We start from the raw sequence: 27,301 nt of genomic DNA, 5'->3' as shown, positions 1-27,301 counted from the left end.
GGTTATAAATAAAAAGTCAAAGGGTGTGAATAATGATAATGTGTTTGAAATGTGTTGTGGACTTGAGACTGCAAACCTGACCAAAATCATCAATTAACTGTAACAAGGACAGCAGCACTTTAAGAACATAACAGGAATCCGAACATAAAAGGAATCCAAACACAATAAGTGACATTTTTACTCGCTGAAAAGAAGCACAAGCTCAAAAAAAAAATTAAAGAAATTCTATTAACAAACCGGAAATACTATCAAGGTCTCTATGCTGATCTTCCTCGCAGCTTAAACCCTAGTGATCTTTTTACAGAAATTCTCTGGATTCTGTCAAGACTCAACTATATTAACTATAAACCTTTGACCAAATAATCAATGATTTCACAGCCGATGTCATTAGTATGATAGATGTGCTAGTAAACCATCAGAAACCGACACTTCACCTGCTGTTTCATGCCCATTAAAATCATCATCAAAAAAAAAAAAAAACATAACACAAAACAGAAGCCTACGGCGAAACCGAGCAACCGCTCTCTGCTGAATGTGGTGTGGGCAGCATGCAGCAGTGGACGGTAGCCAGACAGGTGGTCTGTTAATAGAAATGCTTAAAGCCTTGTGATGATGCTCTGGCTGTGAAAAGTGCAAGGAAGGGTGAGATAGAGAGCAGAACAGATCGGGATTCTCTCTTTTCTTAGCTGCACAATTCAAACCGGAGGCTCTTGTGATGATGCTCGCTCACACAGAAGGGCATGTGAACAAGAGGAGACATGCAGGTGTCAAAAGCTTCAGGAGAGCAGTGGTTGTATAGCAGCTGGGATGTTTAGCTAAACAGAAATGTGTTGTATGTGCTCTATACGGATGTTTGTCATATACAGAATAGTACAAATAAATCCTCAGTGGCACAATGACAAGCCGAGCGGGAGATAGAACATGAAAGGGTGCGTCTGTGTCCTTCTTGTTCACTCTTGCCATCCTGCTGTGGCCTTTCTCTTGTGGTGTGTTAAAGTGTGAGTGCTTTTTATGAGCAGTGGGGCCTGAATGCCTCCGTGGTCTAGAGGGGCTGCAGACAGATGTAGGATGTTTTAGCGGAATAATAATTGGAATATTTGCAGAGGTCAAATCCCCCATTGACACCCTTTTATTACCCTGCCAACCTGCTGTGCTATAAATGAGACTGAGTGGAGCACACAACCATGCATACTCTCTCACAAACAGCCCCGCTGCATGCAGTGCTCAGCTATAGATCATCCTTTGATGCATGGAAATTAAGAGACTGAAAAAGGCAGATATGCATTCGGAGGCCAAAGCCTGACAGACAGGTGTGACTAGACTACTGGTGCCAGGGGCTGGGAACTATGGAAATCGTAATGTGAAAAAAATACACTCAATCTGCACCTGCTACAGACAAAAAGAGCATGAAGGTGGCTATATTTTCAAGTTTGCACTGCTAATTCTAAATACTTTCAAACTGAGGCTCGTCACTCATACTGCATGTGGCAAAGCAAAGCTTCAGCCGCATGATCGAGAACAGTCTCAATTTACTTGAGCCATCGTATTACTTCTTAATGACTCCTCAGGGCCCTAGATCCTTGAACAGAAACTGAACCAAAGCAGCTTTTCCATCTTTACTGCAAAATAAAATTAATGCAGACATGTCTCTTTAGTATTATGCAAAGCTTTCCAAGTTAGAGATGCCTCTGCTGTTGACAGGCACTATTTGAAGAGCTGTGAAGCTGAAGGAGCTTGGTTTCACACATTAATACTGTAGTTCTCTATGCTTTGCCTGATTTCACCAAGTGCCGCACAACAGACACCCGTATGGATCAAACCTGCCTGCTGTGTATAATCCATGTTTCCGAAGAGGGACTAAAAAATAGAAATAGGACGGAAGAGGGAAGAAGAGCAAAACTGATGAATGAAAAAGCAAAGAGAGACAGACAGACACAGACAGACAGACTGGCAGAGGAACAAGGGAAATGATAGAGAGAGGCAGCACACATGAACTGCTTCTCCATGTCAGGAGAAATAATGACTATGATGCTGAAGAGAAGAGATAGTAGCAGAAATAAGAAGACAGACACAAAGGAACCCTGAAATAAGCTGCAGTTTTGCTTCCACGAGAGATGGGATTGGCAGGGGGGGGGGGGGAAAGGGAGTCTATGTTACACACACAGTCAAAAGACTGCAGCTTTTACAACAGAAGCACAAATCATTACTGCTACCTCGATCCAACCTTGTTTTCATGCTCAAGTAAGCTCTTTGGTGAGTGTCTATGAATGTAATGCAGCCTTTTAGCGTATTTTCAGGCCTCCCGAATGACTGTCAGGCCTGATGAAAAGGAAGCCACTCAAGAGCATGGTTTACAAAGACGAAATGGGATTCGTGTGTCTGAACACTACATATTCAGAGCTGAGACACTTAGTGAGTGCATCTCTTGATGGCACAGAAACACAGAGGAAGACAGTGACGGAGGAAGAGGACGACATCTATCAAGATGCAAATATATACTCAGCTTGTGGTCAATCAGGTAAGCACATGAACAAAGCCTGAGGAGAGATCCAAGAAGTGTGCTTCCCATTGATCACACCCTGTCACGATGAGACTTGGCTAAAGACTTGTGGTTTCGCAGCACGCTCATGGGAAGTGAAACTCAATGGGGCATCCTTATCCACAGATTATCAAACCCCAACAAAACCTTACGAGGAAGAGTTAAAACATGAAAGTAGCATGTGTCAGTCCTGCTATGTGTTCTCACCCTGTCCTTCACTTACTCCTGCTGGGAACAGTGCAGTGGATACCATCTTCTCCGGAACCACAGAAACATGTTGTGACAGAATAACCGCTTGTGCATGGATAACTATTATCCGCATCGTCCGGCTCGCCCACTCTCTTGTGATTGGTCAACCGCAGCCAGCACATGTAGGAAATGTTTGGCTTCTGCTCAAGCTTTACCTGTTTTACCTAGAGTTTGTGCTATTTTTTAGAACTTTTACAGCACAAAAAAAACATTACACACTCTGAGGAAAGGGAAAACGTGTCTTCACCTTAACCTCAATGATTTAATTATGTGGACGTATTTGGTTCCCGTAATCAACGTTAAGATCCCTTAATTAATTTTGTGAACAGATTCAGATGTCCACAACATGAGCAGTAAGTGATGCTGCTCACCGCTTACGCCTGAGACTCGCTCATGGCAATATGAGCAAAAAACATCATGACCAATTCTCCTCTGGCCACCCCAGTGTGTCCCCGCTTGCCTGTGACCTTTACCATATTCTAGATAACACTGACCACACTCCAAGCACAAAGTGAGGATGTTTGTGTCTGCGCATGTGTGTGAATGCCTGCACCGCAGATGATACAGAAAACAGCTTATTTGTGTTGAACCTACACAAATTGACGCTACATTTAAAATGTATATTGACCCGACACAGTCTTGAAAAATAAGCCCGAAGCTCTTGTAGATGTGCCATAGCAGAAGATTAAGGCTTAGTATCAAAAAGTTGCGCAAAAGACAGCAAACCTGTTACTATATAATGCGTGTATTTACAAATAAACACGCAGCTAATCTGAGAATAATCCCTAATGAGTTATAAATGTAGAAAGGTACGAGTGGAACTTAAAGAATAAAGAGAATAATGGTCCATTCCTTTCTCTGTAGGACATCAGGTTTCTCTCCAAACCACAAACTTTAATAGAGGACCTCTGCACAAATTCAAAAATCTATTGCTTATCATTTGCAACATTAATAAAATATAATGTAAGACAATATAAAAACTGAATGCGACTGAAAGTCCTTTCCATGCTACACTACTAGTGTGTTTGAGTGCAGTGATCTCAAAACAGTCTCTCAACCACCAAAACCATTGAGCTTATTTTGCAGGCGCTCATGTAAAAGTAATTTATTTCCATCGACATTAATGGTTGAACTTAAGAGATATGAAATGACACAATGTTAAAATGTGATTAAGTTGGTGATGTCAGTCGTTTATATGGTTGGGCGACCCACGGAGCTCATTATCTTTTCATGACGCTCACCTTTCCAATCATCTACCACTGCCATTGACCACACCATTACTATTGTTTATACCAGGCGATAACGCTTAATGGCCACCATCAAACAAGGAGCCAAAGCGTTCTTTCTAAAATATTATTCAGTTCTCAGTTTTAATAGCGTGCCCTCAGTTGCCTAAACAACATGCTGGACAGATGATAACATAAAAGCCTTTTTCTCATTGAACTGTTCCAGACAGCTTGTCAAACAAAGTTGCAAAACAGAGGGGGGAAGAGAGAAAAGAAACAATATAGTTTTGTGCCTGTATTCTATTTGTTTGCTCAAAGAATAGTCCAGCTATTTGATTACTAATTTCGCATTCATTGGACCAGTTGGCAATGTCCCTGCTGGTAGATATTGCCAGGGGTGTTGATTTGACAGGGAATAGATGAGACTCCCTGCACAATGGGTAAGCTAAAAAACTTAAGTTGACACCAGCAGGAAACCAAAATAACAGCAATAATCACACCGCGGTATCGGCTCAGGGAGAGGGGGAGGTAGACGTGGTGTTGAAATTATCAAGCAGCGCTGTGCATAGTGATCCTTGCATGCCTAAAAAAGAGTAACAATAAATGATGTGAGGTGCCTTGGTGCAGGAAACCAGTAAAGTCCTTTGTTTTTTCTATCTATCAAATTAAATCAGTTTTTTTCTCTGAGACATAATTAATGTACCAGAACATTATGTGCATATGTGTGCAGGGTTGTGCATGTGAATAACAATGTACATTACCTCGGCTAGCACGGTCCACGTGATGTAGGTCTTCAACGAACTTGATCACATCAGGAAAATCTTGCTCACATACATGTGCCAGGAAGTGGAGCAATGTGGTCTTTTGATCCGCTGACTTTGTGTCCTTCAGCTGTAGTAAAGCACAAACACACAAACACAGTTACACATACAGGCCAATGAGAGTGAAGGGCTGAATTTGATATCTGGTATTTTGAAATGTAAACATGTATTAAAGAGTGATTAGCAGAGTAAGTGGTACCTCAAACTTCCCTTGTTATCTCAAATGTCACAGGCTTAGTCTGACAAGTACGGATTTGTTGTTGGTTGAAAATGTTCTCAGTAATGTTTTTACCTTTGACCTTTTGAAAATAAAATGTTATCACATCACCATCCATCCAATTAGGCATTAAATTAGATTAGACGTGAAATTGTGTCATAATACATTCTTTGAGTTATGGCCACGTGAAAGGTTTCTTTATGGTCACAGTAACCTTTGACCTTTTACCACCGAGATCTAATCAGTTCATCGCTGACGTCAGGGGAGCATTTGTACCATATCTGAAGAAATTTCTTCAAGGTGCTGCTGAGATATTGAGTTCACAAGAGTGGGATGGATATATGGATGTCGACCCTGGGAACATAATGTCTCTGTGGCCAACGCTGCCGCTATTGCAAAGGCATAAACAGACTCCTCTGCCACAGCAGAGAACTAGCAGGAGATGTTGTTGTCTGTTCCCACATCGTCTGGTTGTTGTGTGACAAAGGAGCGTGTGGCATTGCCCTCATTCAGCTGCTGTAAACCTTTTCAGTGGCTCTTTTAAATGAGAGTGTTGACAGTGCCTGGCATGATTTCCCGTTTCCTAGTCATGCGGCGAAGGCACATTCACGATGTGATGACCTCTTGAGCGCTGCGTGCCGCTCTTCCCCACACGTAACAATTTTTCAATTTCTCTGATAAATTTCCATCATGGCTCTTTTACAGTCTAATTCCAAGATGTCTCTCTGTTTCCCCGCCAAACATCCCTCCTGTGGAGTGCATTGCTGTGTATCTCTCTAGGTGATCTATTGGTAGACAGCAGTGTACTCAGCCCCGCTGGGTTTAATCATGTTTGTATTATCTCCTCTAATCAAACAGTCTCATCTCTCATTTCATTTCTGTTTTCCCTTTTTTTTTTTTTCAAAAGCTTAAAGTGCTCACTCACAAAAGGTCCATCTTTGATTTTAGATGGATGGTAATCATAGTTGACAATGTAAAATTTTTTTCTTTTTTCAATTGGGTTAGGGGCAATTTTCTTGTGCCGTGGAGTGTGCTGTGGAATTAAGTTGTCAAATTCAGGAACAGGAATGACAGGTGATGTCTTCCTCTATATATCCTGCCTCTGAAATCCACTCACACCTCGGTCCCCTAACATACAAGTACGACAGATTAAGAAACGGAGGGGCAGCAATAGAAAGGGGCTTGATGCAAAAGTTTCTCCTTCACATGCTTCTAGTACCTGATTGTATTACAGTCCTGTTAATGCAGCAAATCCATCATTCATATATGTATGGGGCCGGTGTTTGTGTGCAGACGTGCACTGGTGTTTATATGAACATAAGCACCCAAGTCTAACAGGGCAGAGAGGTGGCAGTGATGAATGGCTGCAGTGGTCGTTACTGTGGAAACTGCAGTGAATGTGCCACCAGCTGTAAAGTAACCACTGGCGGAGTCTCTAGACAACCGCCCTGTTCTCTGTCACAATCACTATCATACAGGACAACTTAAAGTCCCGTCTTAATGCCATAGAAAATCCACAGGTACAGACATTCACCGTGTTCAGTTTGTGGAGTCCTGCAGGGTGTGTGAACTTTAAAAAGGAATATTGTTCACAGCCTCAATTATATATTTGGAGCAGGAAAATGAGAATAAAGAATTCCCTGGGTTCCAGCTGCTTTGATAGATGGGAGCAGATGGGGGGGGGGAGCTGTCTTGTGGGGCTGATGGTGTTCGATCAAATGAAACAGTTTCAAACAAAGTGTCTCATCACAGCAGAGTCTTCAGATCAGCTAACTGATAGGGCTAACGCGGAAGCGACGCCAAAGCAAGGCGTAAGCGCAGCGCCAATCCACTGGCTCCCATCCACTCCCATGTTAAATCGATGTGCTGAACACACCGGACGCTGAAGCGTAGCATTGCGCCGCGGCTGCCTCGCGCCGTGCAGCCATCGTTTCGGCGTCGAGTCTATTTTTTCCGCTTGACACAAGCGTATCGCGACAGGAAACACACTGAAAAATTATTTTAAACAATATTGACGACATATTTTATGTGAGATTAATTATCAAATATGCATCCCATACTTTGTATTCACCAGCCACACAAGCAGTCACAAAGATAAAAAAAGAGAGGTGGGGGGGGGGGGCTACGTATTCTCCACATAGGTTTGAGTGGAGAATACGTCATTTACCCTCGACACCCGACATTTAACGGAGTAAACAGCAGAAAATGTCTTCAACATGGATGACATTAAATTAATAATTTAACATGTTGTATAAAGACAACACCAAGAAAGACAAATGTTGGGACGCTGTTGCAGTTACTTTTGGAGCAACAAGTAAATATATGCTTGAAAAAAAAATTAAATGCCGTTTTTACTGCAGGCTGATAACAGCGGCGCTTCGGCGTTGCTACCGCGCCCGGTGTCAACCCGGCGTTAGTCAAAAAAGAAAAAATCCAGACACACAAGTGTAAATATGTATCGCCAAAGTATCTTGATCGACCCCTGGTAGCTGGCTGCAGTGTAGGTCGTAGACCCTGCCTCCTCCATGTCAGTGGATTGGACATTGGCCAAACTAGAAAAAAGTATTTCTTTCAATTTAGTTTTATGTTTTTCAAGTTCAGTTCTAATTTGTTACTTGATAAATAAAAACAGGAGTGAAACAGCAGAGACTGACTGAGGGTAGTTGTGCATGTGTATCGATGGGATATCACTATAACGGCTCCATCCCCCAAACACTACTACGCAGATTCTGGCTCCAAGTGACGTCTTCGGTGCAAGATGGCAGCGTTCGTATCTGGGATATTTTGGCTTCATTACTGGGTAGTGGAGGAAGTGAGATGCACCATCTGTCTTTTTATACAGTTTATGACACACAAATTGTCTCTTTCCCCAGGCTTAATTCTATTGATTAGTTAAGCTTTTATTTACAGTATCGATATTATATATGTTATGTTATGTTAAAATACAAGGTTTTGGAAAACACATATGTAAAACTGAAAGATACGGCAGACACCCTTCAAGGATCTTAAAATAGTCTGTATACTTTATAACTGGACTTTTAATCAAACATAGACTAAGAGTGATAATGCTCTCGTTTTATTTCTGTTACCACAATCCATCTCAGGACACATCTGTGTATCGTTGAAAGAAAAAAATGTCGACGTGGGATGTGCTATGCAAACATCACTCATGTTGAACCACTTCCAGTGGTTGACTAAAGGTCTACATGCTGTATGCGAACAGTTATAGATATAGATAATAAGGTCAGCATTTTAACCCTTACCTTGCAGAGAGAACTGAGGTCGAAGCCATAAGACTGGGCGTTTCGAGAGCCTGCATTCATGTAATTCCCCAGCAGCAGCACCAGCTCCAGCAAGCGGCCAAAGGAGCTGCTCTTCCTGACCTCATCACAGGCGGCGTTTACAGCCAGGATATCTGGACGCAGGTTGTTTACTTGCTCCTCAAACTGCAGTCTGAAGAGGATGTGGCTGAGGCGAGGGTGCAGACGCTTCACACTGCTCATCTGTAACAAGGAGAAAAAGAATAGTATGAGAAGGAGAATTGCAAACATATTAAAACAAAAGAGGAGTGAAGCAAGAGTAAGGAAAATATATCAAACCGAGAGAAAAAAGTCAAAGCACATAGTCAAAGTTATAGAAAGCAAAAACACACTCTAGGTAAACTCACATTTAGCCGATCTGATTAGGAAGGCATTCATGCAACGTGCATGGTGGAAAGTGTTGCTAGGCAGTAGTAATAGATGCTGGCAGTGATTTGATTTGGGACCCAGGTCTGGTAAGTTAATTGTAGAGTTTTGTGTCCATATAGGGCAGGCAGCGGAGGGGGTGGAATATACAATAGGCTGCCTAGGATTACCACTCTCACACAATTAGAGAAAATTGGAAAATATTGCACTGGGCCCAGGGCCTGGCCACAACAGTGATTGTGTATGTGTGCAGGGCGGAGAGGAGGGTGCAGGTTCGAATTGTCTGTTTCACACAACAGCTGGCTGTGCAGTTTGATGTCCTCCATCAAGGGTTTAATTATAGCTACTGTAATGTTATCAAATTACTATTTCAGTCCATGAGTGAGTGTCTGTTAGTGTGTGTCAGGGTGTGTGTGTGTGTGTGTTTGTGTGTGTAAACGAGAGGACAGCAGGGATAGGAAAGAGGGCAGGTGAACATTACAAAATTATAAAAAAAATACATAATACTCAAACACAGCCCAAAGGATCTGATCAATTATAGGAACATTATGGTGAGGACAAAAACATCAAGGGAAAAAAAGAAGCCTAATGTGATCGGGTGCAAAGTGAAGTGAACGAGTGCAGCTGTTGTTTCCATGATGACCGCTGGACCAAGCTGTGCGGTTTACAACGAGAGGGGAGGGTTTGATACATTATAAAACACAGCATAACAAAATTAATGACATTATGGAAAATGAGCTCAGGGAGGCAGTAGGCTGTTGACGTTCCTCACATATTAGGAGTATGAACAGTCAATTTAAATCATATGCATCCAATAGTGGAACAAAATAAAGTGAGAAAATATTTCTGGCATCTTGCAATAAATGTCTCTGTAGAGTGTCAACATCGATTTAAATCCCAGATGAAAGTCTTTGATTCAAAGAGTTGCCAGTCATTAGGAGCGTGACTGCAGCCGAGCCCCGGAGGATGCACATGCTGGTAAACACAGTGATCCCTCAAATTCCAGAGACGGCAAGTCATCAAGCACAATTCATGTAAAGCAATAAAAGCTACTGTACTGCATGTTTTTACACTACAAGTTTAGAAATGTAAAACTAGTAGAAGGTTTAATCGAATAACATGGAGTCTGATGGAAATACTGGAAGATCAAGACTCTGTTTTGGCCTTTTTGACTTCTTGTCACAAAGATCTTTTCATGTAGTTCCAAAAATACATTTAAAACAACCACATTTCCCATGTGTCCAAAGCACTATGAGGACTTGTATAAAGTAATCAGTTCATGGATTAGACACATAACGTAGAGTTCAAATCAAGAGTTGCAGATATTGTCCAAAAAAAAAAAAAAAGGAGGAGGAAAAGATAAAATGCATGTGTTTGCACAATTGCAAATTAAAAATTCCATTTGAACCTGAACTTTCGATAGGTGGAAGCATCTGATGGGGCCCAAGCAGGCACAGCAGCAAAGCAACATTATGTAAGTACGCTCCCCTTTGTTCTATGACTCCCTGATGAGCCACACACAACAGCTGAGCAGGCTCTATCCCCCCCTAACCGCTCAGTCGCTTCATTTTCATTCAGACTCTCTTTCATGGGTGATTACAAACAGTGTTATTGTGTGTTTTGTCAGCAACCAGGTTGCTAGGCAGAAACACAAAATTCCAACAAAAACTGCTAGAAACCGCTAATGCATAATTCTTAAAAAAGCTAAGCAGTGCTGCTTTTTAATGTGGATAAATTAGGACAGAAGTCCACAGGTGTCCCGTCTGTGTATGTGTGTGTGTTTGTGTGTATGTGTGAGAGAAAGTGCAGAGAGAAAGACAGACATCCAGGGAAAGATTTAATGTGAATAAAAGACAAGTTCACATTACTGTAACATTAAAATAGTAATAAAGCCGGTTTTATAAAACCATGTACATATCTGCCGTTAAATTACTTTATGGACGTTGCTTCAAATTGATAAATAAAACAGATATGTAGTCAGAAGTCTTTCCAATTAAACCAACATACTATGTAAGAAATAAAATTATTGTCTGTGGTTGTGTCTGTACATGTTGGTAGTGCTAGAATCAGCTGGTGGGTAGGTCACAGTTTTATGTTTGTGTACGATTGTATTTACTCACCACAACCCCAAACTGCTCAGGCTCTGACAAATTTGCATACTCGTTTTTATACTTGGCCAAGGCGTTCAGCTGCTCCTGCTCCGGCAGATGCTTCACCAGGTTCTACAAAGAAGAGAGAGGAAGAAAGCAAGTGAGAAGTGGCACAGAGGAAAGTAAAGTAGAGAACAATTTAAAAAGCCCAACCGGAATAAAATATTTTCAACCCTCCACTGTGCATTTCTCTATCACATGCACAGATAATTCCCAGCATCCTGCACACTGCAGCAGGGCTATTGAGGCCTGCTGTAGTGTGCAGGAATAGTCAGGTAAGTTTCGATGATATTACTGGGGAAAATATATTAGCATGCTGATTGAGGTTTGTTCATCTGTTCATCTAGCCTATTTCTATTCATTTATCCATCTATTGTAAATATTTTTAAAGACGATTCCCATTGTTTGGCTTACTACTTATATCTCTGGCATTGCATTAAAGTTTTTTTACAAGCTTTTTTCTCATCTTATTGTACAGAACACTTCCACGTGCACTATCTCATATGTGGAGACATTTCACCCTAGCCAATGTAGAAGGAAAGACTCTGTACATTTGCAAATACTGTGCAAAGACCTATGTTGAGAATGACACAAAGATCCAGAAGCATATAGTCAAGTGCCCAAAGTTTCCTCAGGGCTCAAATCAGCCTATGACAAAACAAAATGTATATATTTATGTCTGTATATGACAAGGTAAATACAGTAAGTATAAATTACCCACACAATTTTCGCTTATTCCCGTATATTCCCATGGAAAGTTTCCCACTTTGAATATTCCCGGAATTTTGCAACCCTAGCGGTGATGATGTCACAGACCTACTTTGACAACTTTCATATCATATATCTTCCTCAATTTCATGTTAATGTCCAATCATTTTAACCCTAAAAAATTTGACTGTTTATACCTTTAGTTACATAAATATGGATTAAAACGGTGATTCCATGTCTGCGCTTAAAGATCAATGGTGAAGAAATGAGCGTCATCCTTTATTCAGGAAATCTAAAGAAAGAAAGAAATCTAAACCACTGCTGTTTTGTTCATGTTTTGGTGAGTTTCAATTGTTAAGTTTTGTAACTGCAATAAAATTGATTTAATTATCAAACACAGAACTATATCCTTAGGGCTACATATATTGTGTATAGACAAATGAAAGTGAAATTGTGATTGGCTTTTTCAGACTGCCAAAAGGAACAAATGTTGAATTATTTAGGGCACACTCATTGCATTCTCATTTGAATGGAATAGCCATCTCAACAAATACTGCTATTGTGTGGTAAATACATCGGTCTGATGCATTTTAATTGGGTTGAACATTTGTTTTTTGATGCCTGGAGTCAGGACAAAAATTGCTACTTCCATTACCTCAGTTTTTATTGACGTACCATAATGGATTTGGCCTTGATGATTATATGTGCGCGTTGTAATTAACAATTATCGATCAAATTAATTCTTTATTCGTAGCTGATTTGTTTTAGCTCAGCTTACTCACAACCAGACTGACAAATCACAGGTTAACCATCTTAATTCCTTAAAATCATTAGTAAAGGTTCTCAACTGGTGGAGTACAAAATGTAGGACATCAACTCATTGTGGTGATCTATAGATGATTTAAATGTTTCTTCACAAATATAGACTATATATCTATAGTTTGCTTAATCATGCCCTTGATTAAAGCCATTTCAAGACTTTTAATCTTTAATTGCGAGACGGCCCCTGAATTCTAGCCTTTACAAAATATAGATTCCAAAGTTGGCACAAAAACTGCAAAAGTAGAGCAAATGTCTTCCTGGCACCAGTTGCCAGTGCCCTTCAGAATTGATAATAAAGTTTCTTTACTTGTTTGTCCCTTCCTACACTGTTGACCTTCTGTCCTTACATTGTTTTTAAACAGCCTACGGCCCACCGACAATTGTTGCAGACTGTTCACACAACCTAGTTTGAGACGGAGGGTGGCAGGCCATTTGCTGTGCCTCGAAGCCTCTAGGCAAGGTGGGCCTCAGTCAGGGAGGAGACCAAGAACCCACCGGTCATTCTGGCCCAGCGGTCATTCTTGGCCACCATTTAAGCAGCATTTTGAGGACTCAGAGACCATGATAATTAAGATTCTCTGGTTTGATGATGTAAAATACCAGACACGGCTCATTGCCTGGCCAACATCATCCCGACATTGACGCATGGTAGAAGTAGGATAATGCTATGCAAGGAGGGACAGGAATAGATCCTTTATGCAAGATAAATACCTTAAGCGTCTGGCCACCAAAATGTTTGAGAGGCTCTGGGACTGGGAAGTCTTTCCTTGTCTCTAAGGGCCCCAGTCCAAGCTCAGACCTAAACCTTGTGAAAAATCTTTTGAGAGACCTGAATATGGCTGTTCACAGACGCTTAACATCCAATCTGACGGAGCTTGAGGGGATCTTTAAGGAATAATGCGATAAGACTTTCCAAATCCACGTCTGCAAAGCTTCTAGAGACTCATGACTGAAACTGTGGCCAATACCTAACCGAAAATCTGGATCCTTTAGCGAATAAGATATTTCAGTTTTATTATATTAATTTGTTACAGAATGGGAAAAATCGACGACTTTTTCCATTTAAAAAATATATTTTACAAGACAACGCCACAGCGTCATACAGTATATGTTTTGCTCATAAAGTTTAAGAGGCAGAATACAGAATAAACATAAATAGACAGACAGAAAAAGAGACATTATTACCTGTTTTAACTCAAGTAATATATGTGCAGCCTTAATGGTGATTGTAATTGGGTCTGATTATTTTGCCAACAAGAGGTGGTGTGGCTCACATTGTCATTATATTCTTCCTGCTAGCTTTAACAAGTCTGGGGAAACTTGACAGTAGAAGGATGAAGAAACAAGACTTCTCTCACAAAAAGAGATTTGAAATGAATAATGTCACTTCATGGCAATGCGCCTGACAAAGAAAAGAAAAAAAATGAACTTTTCTGCAAGGACTTGAAGAACCTGAGCAAAGGAATCGGAGAATGGCAACACTCAAAATATACTTCCTGCCTCAAGTTGAGCAGTGGCACTTGTAGGTTGAGAAAATTTCCAATATTATTCCCTTTTCAGAATTAGGTGTTAGGTGGTTTGCCCATGTGTCATGTCAGATTGGTAACTCGAGCTCTAAACCTTTCACATTTAATATAAAACCTGCTTTACCTGAATCATAGGTTCAGTGAGTTGCTCCTCATCCACCTCCACTATCATGCAACGGATTTCCTGATAAGGCATACGGAAGGAACCCAGGAAGATAGCTAGACACAAACAATCAAAACAGACAACAAATGCTGTGGTAAATATACAAATGATAAAAAAAAAAAATGAAGGTGGCGATTCCAGACAACTACACAACTTAAAAAACGTAGAGTAAAAGAAGATTAAAAGCCGGACAAAAACATGCGTAGATGTGAGATCAGAAGAAGAGCTCAAGGACATTACAAAGGAGCCGCGAGAAAGAACTGCAGAGAAATAAAATGAAAGATACATCAATGCAGAAGTCAGGCGCACATAAAAACTCTTTTAGAAAAAGTGATAAGAAAAATTACCCTGGTTGAGCAAGCATGATATCCTCAAGCAAGAAGTACCACCAGGGACTGAATGGCAAATGCCTTGTCAGGATAAGTCATTAGCCTCGCTAGTGGAACCATTCAAAAGATCCTGACATTTACAACATGCGTGAGCAGAGGCCAGGAGCCAGATGATGCAGGATTTTAATGATTATCGGTAATATCTAAAGGTAAAAACTGTGATATTTTGACTACCATTTTATGTTCCAGCTTCTAATTGATACACAGAATTCTCAAAACCAAATTATGAGAATTTGATTGCACTGCACAATTTCCTTTGACAGATTTCACAGTACATGACTAACTGAAACGTTAGAGCAATAAACGTTATTCTTAGCAATTACTGATTTAACTTCAAGCAAGGGTTGGGAAGCCAGTGTTCAATATGGAAATGGCATTTAATGGAGGTCTAATTGACTAATGAGTAGATATGTAAAAGCTTGATCTCTGTGCCTTTATTGCTGAAAGGACATTTTAACTCATCCTAAATCATTACATTGAACATATTTGCAGTGTTTTGTCATCAATCAAGCAACAGAGTGAAAGCAACTATACTTATTCTCAATCATAGTATAAACTCTTTACCTCCTATGGTGGAACACAAACCGCAGACTTACCCGCTCTATAATTTCAGCTGAATAATTTATCACTGTTACTTGGCTGATTACTCTCATTTTCATTTAATACACGGAATAAAGGTCACAGTTCCCCCATAATATAAGCCAATGAGGTTCTAAGATCGGGGAGTGCTTAAGAGATCAGCTGGTTCCTCATTAATGTGGGGTGCTTTAACACAGCCATTTTAACCAACTATGCGTGCGTTCGTGCATGCCTGCTTTTGTGCGTGTGTCTGAGAGAGATCTGAGTGTGAAAGCTGGAGTCCCAACAGGTTTGGAGATAATTCTAAAATGATATCAGGGTTCAGGTCAGGTACATGCCTGAAATCATAGAAAACATAAGGCCTGGCTCGGATTAGGACACAAAAACAGAAAGTCTGTCAGGTTTTGGTTTGGGCTGCGTTAGTTTTTTTCCGGGCTTGGACAGCTTGAGTCAGTAAATACCAGCCCAAGCTTTGTGAAGACATAAGTTATGTTGAGGCAGTTGTCTTGCTTTAATTGCTAAAGCAACAAGCAACTTACTGTCTGGTAGCATTTCCCCTTTACATCACTTTAAAACATCAAAAAAACACAACTCATAAGAATTACAGCAAGTGACCCAGGTGAGCTCAAGTCCAAAAGTGAGGCTCGATCTACAGACAGGCCCACGACACTGAAAGATTGAGATTCAGGGATGAGTATAAATCTCATCCGTGGCAGGAGGAGTGGGCCGAGAGCAAACCAATACTTACATAGATTCTGTGCAATCTTGGGATCGAGCACCTTGAGCTCTTTAATTCTCTTCTTTATGGATTTCTTATCCTCCAGATCCTCCTCTTGTTTTTTGGCTGATGAAGACAAAAGCACTGGATTATTATCACAAAACCCACTGAAGCAAGATTTACCCAGATGTGTGCCCTTCGTGTAATGCTGACGTATGTATGATGTACACAAAGTCAGATACTGTAAGATGGATTAAGTAGAGATTCTCAAGTTGAACACTGAATTTAGTTGTAATATTCTAGCCATTTAAAAAAATGTTGCGTTTGTGTATGTTTAATATGTTTGTGTTAGCACACAAACATATTAAATGCTTTTTTTGTGAAAAGCAGTACATAGTTCACCATGACAGGATGCCATGCTGTTACAAAAACACGGAGAAGGGGATTATGGGAATGTTTTGCTCACAACAGAGAGTAATATATGAATAGTAGGTGTCTCATTCACGAAACCAGAGCTTAGGTTACTGATGAAGCAAATCTGCTCTAAGTCACAAGCAGCCAGGTAGGTGGGATTGCCAGAGAGCTATTGGTTGGTAGGAGAGGCATCACAAGATTCAGGATCACAAACAGCAAAACAAGAATCTAAAGAGGCACACACAGATATGTGCATTCATACACAGCCTTCTTGATACACACAAAACAGAGTTCATGGTTGGTTTAATTATTTAAAACACCAGATTAAGAGACCACAATGTGCATCCCAGGAGTATGCTGGGTAATTGCCTGGTGCTGTAATTATGGCGAGTTTGAGAGGGGAGAGAAAAGGAGAGGAGAGGAGGTATTCCTGTTTTTTCCACATGAGCTTGTTCTTCATTCCGGGATCCTGTATCTAATTGCGAGGAGGTATGCTGGGAGCACAGCTAGCATTGTCCACAAACATGCACACCTATGGCATAACCCACCACGCGCCAGAGTACACAAACACGGCAACACACTGAGCTTTTCTTGGACTTACGTGGCTCCTCTGCTGGTACACTCTCCTCACAGTCTTTTCATGTGTAGGAGAAGGGGATTGCAAAAGACGAGACAAGGAAGACAATGGGAAATGTGAACCGTGGAAAAGGGAGGCGAGAGAGAACGGCAACAAGGTGAACATAAATTTCCATAAGACTCCATCCTGTCCACTGCAGCATGAAATATGATGAGACTCAAGTGAGGAAACAACAAATATGCTATAAAACATACAAGGAAAATACTTGGATGAATAAACAAGTAGAAAACAACATAAGAGATTTACCTGAATATTAAACTAATTCAACCTAAAAAATTAACACTTTGACACTGACATCCCTGACCTGGAATCGGTCACAATCTATTCAGGAGTTCATATTGTTTATGAACCTGCGGATTCCCCCTCACAGGAAAAAACACTCCCAGGAAAGACCAGCTTTTACCATGTCAGAGAAATGTATGACAGCAGCCTGGTCGATGAAAACTGGACACGAGGCAAGCGGGAGCAAACAAGCCAAGAATAGAAGTTCTAGAACAATAAGGACTCATCTCTGATGAATATTTGACGGCAACTTCACTCAGAAAAAACACTTGAAAGACCTATCATTACCACTGAGAACTGAGCTGTGCTTCATATCATGGACTCTCACTGAAATCACCCACAAACACTGCAGTCCTCCCCCTCTCCCTTCTCTCTCTCCGTGGACGTGGCTTCCAAGTGGCAGATCACAGAAACCTGCCGGAAATGACACCACGTTCCGATCGCGACTAAAAAGCTGCGTATTCCTCTACTTAACACGTGAATAAAATGAGATAAAAATAATGTCCAACTAGCCTTTAATGAAGACAATATTATTCCTCAACTATTTCCAGCTGCAGTTCTTAGGATTTTAGTGCCCCAAGACCTTTGAAATAAGTATTGTGAGGTCTGAGCTAACATCTACCATGGAACTGTAGTGCCATCCGATGACTCTGCCTTAAGCATCTTTCAGAGGCAACAATATCAGATTTAATACTGATTTCAAATCCACATCATAACACGAAAACACAGAACCACCCTCCTCTCTGCCCCCTGAGCCACAGCCTTGAATGAGTGATTCTTTCCATTAAAGAAATATCTTGTGTTTGAATCACGTAAGCTACTTGCTATTATCATGATATTGTCATACATTGGTAATTATCCCCTTGTTGTTTTCCCTTGTCGAGAGAAAGGTTAAATAGGATTAATAAAAGACACAAAAACATTCAAAATGCAAACAGAAATAAACAAATTGGTTGCGCTAATAAAGGATCAAAACTTTGTTCTATCTATTTTCAGTTTCTTCTACCACCTCCCAACCTCTTGTGGAGAAGTGTTTAACAAATAATGATGCAATTTATTTTTCCTTCCAGACTGACTCCATGGGCATAAAATATAAAGACGGCATGTTATTAGGCAGAAATAAGATCAATAAGAAATGTAAAGATGCTAATATTTACCTGTAAATCCACCATATAGAGATTAAGTTTTTATTTGTGCCTGTATAATTTTATGTTATTGGAGATTTGAATGCAATATAAGGAGCCGGCCTTAGAAAGTCTCCTGCTGACTGCATTAAGATGTTGTATTGATCCACCCATCATAACTTATAGTCTGAAAGAAACTCATTTATTTACACCCAACGTGCTCACACACACACACACACACACACACACACACACACACACACACACACACACACACACACACACACACACACACACACACACACACACACACACACACACACACACACACACACACACACACACACACACACACACACACACACACACACACACACACACACACACACACACACACAATCCAAGCCGCCTCAGGTGTTATCAGTTAAATCAGATAATTAGATCGTCCAATCCCCACCCTTTCCTTTCTGGTGTTAAAACAGCTCTTCTTCAGGGAAGCCAGCTCATTATACATCAGCCAATTAAAATGCCCCGCAGGGTGTCAGAGGTCATTGGTTAATCAATCAGACAGAGCAGTAACTGTTGTAGTTATCAGATCATGCTATCACCCAGGAAGCGGGGGAGATAAGAACCCTCTTGTGAGTGCGCAGCAATGGGGAGTCTGCATCACATCAGTGAGCACCAGTAGGAGAGAAGCAGCGGACACAGTGTAGTTACAATGGGACTAGTGCTACTTTCAAATGGGGTCATTTTCACGCTCACATGTTCCTGAGAAGAGTCCGTAAGAACGCCTCCCTCCTGTGGCATTCACAGCCTTCGAAGTGGAAATGTGCTTGAAGCTCGGAGGGTTCGACATGTTGTCAGAAACTGCCGAGTTCGCGGAGGTTAATTTTTCAGTGGATGGTGAGATTATATATTATAATTTTTGTCGCATAGAGTTTTCCCTTTGTAAGTTTGTGATACATCTGAGGAAAATGTTGATATTCCCAAGGGCCTCATCTTTTTTTCCTGCGTCATTATGCCTTTGCATTTCCTGCATTTCATTAGCCGCTCGCTGTTTGTTAGCTGTGAAGAATGTCGAGAGAATAACGAGTAGTCTTTCGGCATCAATGCTGCGAGCACCACAACCTCCCATGTGGTAGCCATGACCTCACAAGTTCTGCAGCATACAGCAGTAGATCATTGTCATTCTCTTTTTAACCTGTGTGGAGAGACGGAGCAAGAAGAAACTGTGAGTGAGCTCGACAGAAAAAAGCTAAGTTACGATTGTTGCCACCGAAAAACCACGGTTGAGATCAGATGAAGCAGAAAGGGGAATCAAGGACTCCATTACAACATGGGAGACAGCAGTGCATTAGAGACAAACACTAAAAAGAGTGAGGAAACAGCACGAGTTGAAAGGCCTGCTCTGCTCTGCCCTGCCAGAGTACACAGTGCTGGCAGTGTAGCTCCAATGCACCTTCAAGTTAAGGCCTCTTAATGGACGCCTGTGATAAATGTCAACTTGATGGCGAGACTGTGGACAAAAAAAAGATGGAGAGAACAGTAGACAAAGAAAAGAAGAACTGTACATTGTTCTCCACCCGCAGTGTAGTATCATTTCAGGGAAAATGTTTCCTGCACTCTGCACAAAATAACAAATAAATGAGCCAATTTGTGCTCCTGTCATTTCTTGGATTAAAAAGAGATTTTGGATAAACAAGAAAGGAAAAGTTTTATTCATTTTGGGAGAAAAGAAAAAAGGGTTGGAAAAAGATTCGGAGCTGCTTTATATACTCCTCACTTTTAATAATTCTACTGACTGGCTTTGTTCCATTCTCTGCCACAGCTTAAAGGCACTAGACAAAAAAGTGTCAATGTGTAACACTGCGTGCACACATGCTACCCAAACAGTTGCACTTCCCACAAGGCAGTATCAGTGAATTGTGCCATCAAAGCACTAAAGGGAATGGTGGATGAAATAAAACTGCTGTGAAAGAGCATGACTGATGCTGTACATGACAGGCAGGCCTCAGAGACGAGCAAGTAGCACCTCAAATATACACACACACACACACACACACACACACACACACACACACACACACACACACACACACACACACACACACACACACACACACACACACACACACACACACACACACACACACACACACACACACACACACACACACACACACACACACACACACACACACACACACACACACACACACACACACACACACACACACTTAACCTAACGTAACCACAGTTCACATCTTTGCACCAACCTTAACCTTACTGGGACCTCAGGAATAAGGTTTAACCTCTGGAGGTCTCCTGGTCCTAAAAGATCGGTGTATAAAAAAAACAATACACTTACGTAAAATGGAAAAAAGATATACTAATCTTCATCTAAGAGATAATCTAAGAGACATCAAGTGGAATAAGGAACTGACAAGGGAGAACGGCAGGAGACAGACTGTGTGTGTGTGTTTGTGTGCCAGTGCATCATTTTATCCAATATTTGTCCAACTATCTTATTTCCTGAGGAGATATCACACCCCGAGTTGACTTTTCTCTTGATGAGGCTTCATTATTTATGGAGCGGTACAGTGATACGATCATCTCCCCCTGAGAAAGCAGATACACAGGCACATAGCGAGGGGAAAGTTGAGAGGGCAGCCGTCTTCAAAGGGTAATTAAATCACTGTGTTCCTTCCAACAGCCTATCAAGGCAGTCATGCAGGTAACTTTTAAATCACTGCTATTAGGGGAGTTTCTGTAACAGGGATAATTTTTTGGCCCCACCACAATTCAATGAGCAAAGCCCCACAAACATACATGTATCACGCATGCACGCACGCACATACACACGCAAGAGCACACACACACATGCACGCACACACACACAATTGCCTGAAGCAAAATCCACTATGAGACATCTGATGCACAGGAGGGGGGTTGTCTGGAGCAAGTGAAAAAATCCACCGTTTTGACAAATCTGTCGACTCTACAGTCAACAGAGGGGAGATGAACAGTCAAACCAGCCGTGTGGTTTCTGACTGTTGACTCACTGTGTGGTTCTGATCCAGCTAAGTCCTGAACTTGAGTCAGCCTGACAGAACACACCGGAGACATCTAGTGCGTCCAGTAGCCGTGTTGACGACCCACACCTGCCCTGTCAACGCGCACGCTCCGGCGTCCTGACTAACGTTGACATGACAGCTCGACCGGCCTGTTTACACACGGACAACTCCCTTGATCTGGAGTTGTGGATGTGCGAGTACCAGTGAGAGGGAGAGAAGGAGAGAGAGAAAGAGAGACAGAGAGAGAGAGGGAGGGAGGGAGGGAGGGGAGGGAGATCAGAGTAATGAAGTGAGGTGCTGTGTTGTGAGTGAGCTAATCAAAGTGAACCATGCAGGGCCACCTCTCCCTGTGATCCAGACTAGATGACCCAGGGCCATAATTAGTCGGAGACTTTCATTCGGATAGCAGCAAATGAATAGACTTCATTAAGCTTTTCTCTCCTCTCCTCTCCTCCTCTATTCCTGCTATACCAAGATTATTTCTAAGTACAAACCACTAAAATCGCCCTTGTGTGAGCGTCAGTGTCTTCGAGACGGCCGATGCTCCACAAAGAGACTCGCATGCTCTCTGTAGTGTATGTAAATATGTATCTTTTAAATTAATTCACAAATCTGGACTCAAATTAATGATGCTACTTCAAAAAAAATTCTAATTATTTAGAAGCCTTTGTTAATAAGTGTGTACCAGCCTGTGTGGGTGGATTTTACTAACACCTCTATTCTCAGTGGAGTAGTGCCCTCTAAAGGCCTCTTGAAGACCTACAAATGGCCTCTAAGTGTGTTTGTGTGTGCGTGTGTCTACCAAAATGAGTATTTTCTGACTATTCTGTCATATCAGGTATGAGGCATTATTATCTCCATTTCAGTTCACTATGTGACAGCACCGGTTCTATCTCTGCAACTGTTAAGCCCACCCCAACATTCCCCAAGTCATTCACTGGATTGATGACAACCTAAATCATTCATTTGCCATTTCGCTGTTGTTGTTTTTGTCTCTCCTCCCCACGCTGTTGCAAACATGTCTACATCCAGCCCCTCGCCACTTCCCCCTGCCCTACATACACAAATGTACATGTGTGGATGAAAAATTGCTGCAGAAAAATAAAGTTGCACAAGCAAATGTGTTTTTAACGAGCAAGCCCATTACTTTGGTGATATGAGAACATAAAAACACAAATTGGGAATAAATTGAGGTGCTGATCCTTGAGAAACTGAGGCAGAAGAGGGGGGGGGGGACAAAAGGGGAAAGAAGGAAAGCCGACAAACAGAGGGATGTAAACCACACAAAAAAGAAGAAAATTAAGCTAAGAGGCAGTGTGTGTCTTTGTGGCAAACAAGGGATATGTGACATTTTAAAGCATTTTCAAGACACCATTACATGTCCAGGTAATTGCTTTGTTGCCACCTCTTATATTTTTTATAATTGTACTTTGTTCACATACAGTCTCAAATGTGAAAAACTGATTGCACTGTGCATTATGTGATCAGAGCCTCCCTTTCACCAACAATGACGAGAGCCTTTAATGATCATGTGTGTGATGAGATCCTTCGTATTGGCCCAAATTTTCTGCAGCCACATGAAAAGTCATTATGGGACTAATGGCGTTCTTCAAAATGTCACCGCAAAAAAAAGCATTAGAGGAGTGCGGGGAGAAAGGGAGAGAGGAGGAGGGCGAGCGAGAGCGAGAGCTAGAGACACACACGCAGGAGAGAAAGTTCATCTGACGTGAACAGATGTGCACGAGTGGCGAGCAATACTAAACACTTGATAGCATGAGATGGAGATCCTGTAGCTATGCTGAGACACTACAAAGTGGTTCAACACAAACTTAGTAAAAGCTCCTGAAGTTTTCCATCATTGTACACACAAGGAAACCTAAACATTATATTTCATTCATACCCTAATGGGGCTGAGTGTTCTAATTAGATAAATTAAGTCTTGAGTTCAAGACAACTCAAAGTATAGATCAAAATAAAATAAAACAACATGTGACTGTTACTCTCATAAATATGCCTCACTCGACTTTTTACCCCCTTGGAGGACATTCATTTCAATGAATACACTTCCTACTACACTGCTCTTTCATCCCCACCTCCACCAGTCCTCAATCTCTTCATAATTCCTCTATGAAGGTGTCCACCAGCCGCCTCGTCTTCTTTTGTCTCATTGTAATAAGAAAGTCTCCTAAGTTCTCTGCACTACAGTCCACAAAAGCTGCCGCTGCTCTAAGAAATACGCCCACCTCGCCCATGAGAGTAATTACCAGTCAGTACATGCCTATGTTAAGCAGCTTCAATTTAGAGGTGGTCTGAGGGTTATTGCTGTGATGACTGACAGATTGGAAGTGCAGGATTATGTGATCGCGACGTGTTTTGTGTGTCACAGCGGTCTGAGTTTGAAGAGTCACAAAAAGCTGCGAGCTGCGGCCGCGCTCGTTACCTGCACGGAGGAGACCAGCCTTGATCATGTGCACTCGTAAACCACTCAACCACCCATACGAGCTTAACCCCGCCCACGCACGGCCGCCGTTCCCATCAAGCGGTCGCCCGAATGTGCTTGTGCAAACTGACAAAAACCCACACAAACACGCTTCCTTCCCAGGCCATTATAATCATATGGAAATGGGCTGTCTAATTATCTCTTACAGCATGTCAGCAGTGGGGAGAGAGCTTGTCTTTCCTCAACTTTCTCTTTAACAGGCTACATTGATCTGGAGAGCCTGACCTCCACTGAGAGCACAGCTTTAAAGCTATGGCAGGAGACATGAAAAAGGGGACACTTGCTTGTGAAGCAGCTTGATCAAGTTGGAACACCCATGCCCTCATTTCTGACGAGCTATTCATTAAAATTTAACTCGTTGTTTTCGGAGCCTTAATGCCAAACTGCAGCAATCCACCATGTATATTTGTCACAAGCTTAATAATGATTGTCTGTGTGAACACCTGTTCAGAACAAATGGACAATCATTAATTGCCTATCAACCTCAAAATCCATTAGTAAAACAAATTTTAATAAGCTATTAACCTCCACATTATAAAAAAATGTTACGACAGCAGTGAGGAACACACCAGCGCTGATTACTAGTAATCAACTCAAAGAAATACTTGTATCAAATGTTTACATAGATGAAACTAATGAAATATCCCTTCATATAGAAAATTAATGAATTTAATAACTGGCCAAAAAATGTCAGGAAAACAAAGAAACTTTGACATAAGAAACCACTTCACCAGATGCATCTGTATCTTTTAGCTACACTTCAACCCAGGTTAATGGAGGTTTCTTTACTGCTCTAAGTTTCCTTCTGAGGTGCTTTCTGTGCACACATAAAATCGCATAAAATCTTAAATGACAGGACAGAGAGCAGAGAAGACATTTACAACAAAGGGACGGATCTACACTGAACCTGATTTCATACATAGGTCGCCCGGGGGAGCAGGTGGTATTAGATTGTAAAAAATAATGGACTTCGGAGGCGGAAACCTGGCATAACTGTACAAGCTCATCAGGTTGAGCAGGCTCCCTGTTTACAGTATCCTTTTGAAAAAATGTGTAAACATGTGTCTATGTTGAAAGACATTATTTTTGGCACCCGAATCCAAATTCCAGTATTAGTTAAGTTACCGTGGCAGCACTACTTCAAAACTTTAAGAGATTTTATTATGTTTATTAGGCGATTATTCAGAATATTACGGAGGTGGAAAAGATAAAGTAAATTAAATGCTTTTAATCAATAGGGTTAATCGTGTTTTTCTCCGTCACTGTGTTTGACTTTCATTTTCATACTGCATGAGAGTTATTATCCTAACATTCTAATTGCTGAGTGAAATATATAAATATTCATAACACATAAGATTTAACACATATGTATGTAGACTTTGGCTTTGTCTTTTGGAGAATTGCTGTTTGCACTTCATGTATAAAAACCCACAAATTGAATGAGACGTCTTTATTTTTATTTAGATCACACTTCTACAAAATGGGCTCACATCCCCCCTTAAACATCTCTGCTTGAATAATAAATCAACACTCCTAATCACAGAAATATTTAAAAAACAAGTTAGAACTGAGTTGCTAATGTCTTAATTTTTAACACTTGCATTCTGCAACACCCTTGCAGTGTTGTATCTGTGGGTTATTAGCAGATGCCTGTTTCCTGGGGAGGAATGGCAAACTGATTTCGAGAACTCTGAGGGTTTCGTCTAATTGGATGTTATTTATTAGCCGAAAAGGGCAACTCTCTTCATGTTGTTGCTCATTTTCCCAGCACTATGGCGAAGGATCTAACTCTCTACCCTCCCCTATAAACAGAGCAAAATGGAAAATATGTGTGGCTTACTCTAGACGTCAATTAAGATTCCTCTGCTTCAACCATGAATGCCAATGTGTTAACATCCACACAGAAACATATAAGGATGATAAGTCATTCGTAGCCCCTTGTGAAAAAAAAAAACCTTGCTCACCAGTTAGTCCTTAAAAAGTTTTATTTTATACTGTGTCAAGATTTATTCTGTACTTTATCAAAGTCTATAAGGCATGACAGAAAGGCAAACAAAGGAAAACAGTATATAGATGGAAGAAGTTTGGGAAAGTTGTGAAGTCACTTAAGGTAAATATGGAGCTGTACTTTTAGTCTGAATAACTAAGAAATTCTTGGCTGGACTAAAAGCATTTTTACGTGTCGGGGACAGCGGTTGAATTCTTCATGAAACCTTGGACAAAGAGAGGGAGAAGGAAGTGCTGTGCAGAGGATCAATTCCATATGAGAACTGAGGTGCTCTTGTTTAAAATAGAAATGAACGTATATAATAAGTCCAGTCAAGATGTGGTATGAGAAACATGAGTTGATAAAATGGGAGTATGGTCGACAACATGAGCTCGATGCATGTGATGATGCCGTTCCGACACCGTGAACTATTAAATCTAATATTCCTGTCATTATCCAATACTCTCCAACAGCAACCTGCAATACGTTAATGATTTTATTAGACAGTATATTTTACGAGCTTTAGTTTGAACAAAAATAAAGCTCAATCAAAACTCAAACACTAATAAATTCATCATGACTCGTATCCAGATCTGACGAAGCACATCATGTAACTGAAGCAGCCTCATTGATCGGCTCCATCCCATTTTACAGAAAGCGGCATCATTTCCTTATGATCCTGAGGAGTCTTGAACAAAGAGGCAGAGAAGCAGAGTGGCTGCACTCGACGGGTTTGTTTCACTGGTGTCCCTTAATGTGAAACTTAAGAAGTAATCTCACTGCTGCTGGAGCTGACTAAATACAAAAGACCAGATGAGACCCAGAGTGTCAGAGTGAAAAGGGGAGACAGCCTCCACGTATCCCTCAATTCCCACCTGCCTGTGTCTCTGAGACTTGCTGTGATGTTCACCCTCTCTTTGTGTGTACACCCACAGGAAAGCCAGGCTCCACACGTTTTATCTCCATCTATTGACACTGATGATCTCAAAGCACTTCTCCAGAGGCTATCTGTAAAATCACAGAAACAATGTAAGGTTCTGAGAGCCGTCAGCATCGTCTCCGGGCATCTGCTCACTACATCTGCTTGTTTGTTTGTGCCTCTCTAATCCCCCCCCCCCATTCCATAAAGAGAAGAGGCCAGGTAAAAAGAAGCAGTGTCTATTTCTGATTACTGATTAACACTTTATGGGTTTCAAGAGATATAATCAGTCGGATGATGTAACAAACAATGATATTATAGTTTGAATACAACACTATAACACTTCAAATTCAATGTTGCGTGTTGTGGTTGAAAAGTAACTCTGATTATGTCTCAATATGTGAAATTCAGAAAATATGGAACAGTCAGAATAATCAATTCATAACTAACCTTGTAGCTTTTGCTGTGAGGTCATGGAATAAAACCTTTGAAAAACCAATAAGCCTACAGACGATTAAGCAGCAGGGAGGCAAATCAACAGTTATTAATGATATTTCTGAGAGCTTACAGC

General features: G+C 41.1%; 1 protein-coding gene across 1 annotated transcript in view; it reads right to left on the bottom strand.

The window, feature by feature from the left end:
* LOC133935858 (protein diaphanous homolog 3-like) overlaps positions 1 to 27,301 on the bottom strand; it is a 147,335-nt gene that overhangs the window by 72,800 nt on the left and 47,234 nt on the right. The window contains exons 18-22 of the mRNA XM_062381283.1: positions 15,824 to 15,919; positions 14,069 to 14,163; positions 10,859 to 10,960; positions 8,316 to 8,555; positions 4,776 to 4,905 (exon numbers count right to left, since the gene is read on the bottom strand). Of these exons, the coding sequence (XP_062237267.1) occupies positions 4,776 to 4,905; positions 8,316 to 8,555; positions 10,859 to 10,960; positions 14,069 to 14,163; positions 15,824 to 15,919 (663 nt within the window). The remainder of the gene's footprint in view (positions 1 to 4,775; positions 4,906 to 8,315; positions 8,556 to 10,858; positions 10,961 to 14,068; positions 14,164 to 15,823; positions 15,920 to 27,301) is intronic.

The sequence above is a fragment of the Platichthys flesus genome, chromosome 1 (assembly GCF_949316205.1).
Source record: "Platichthys flesus chromosome 1, fPlaFle2.1, whole genome shotgun sequence".
Classification (NCBI taxonomy): Eukaryota; Metazoa; Chordata; class Actinopteri; order Pleuronectiformes; family Pleuronectidae; genus Platichthys; species Platichthys flesus.
This window is presented reverse-complemented; position numbering and strand designations above follow the sequence as displayed.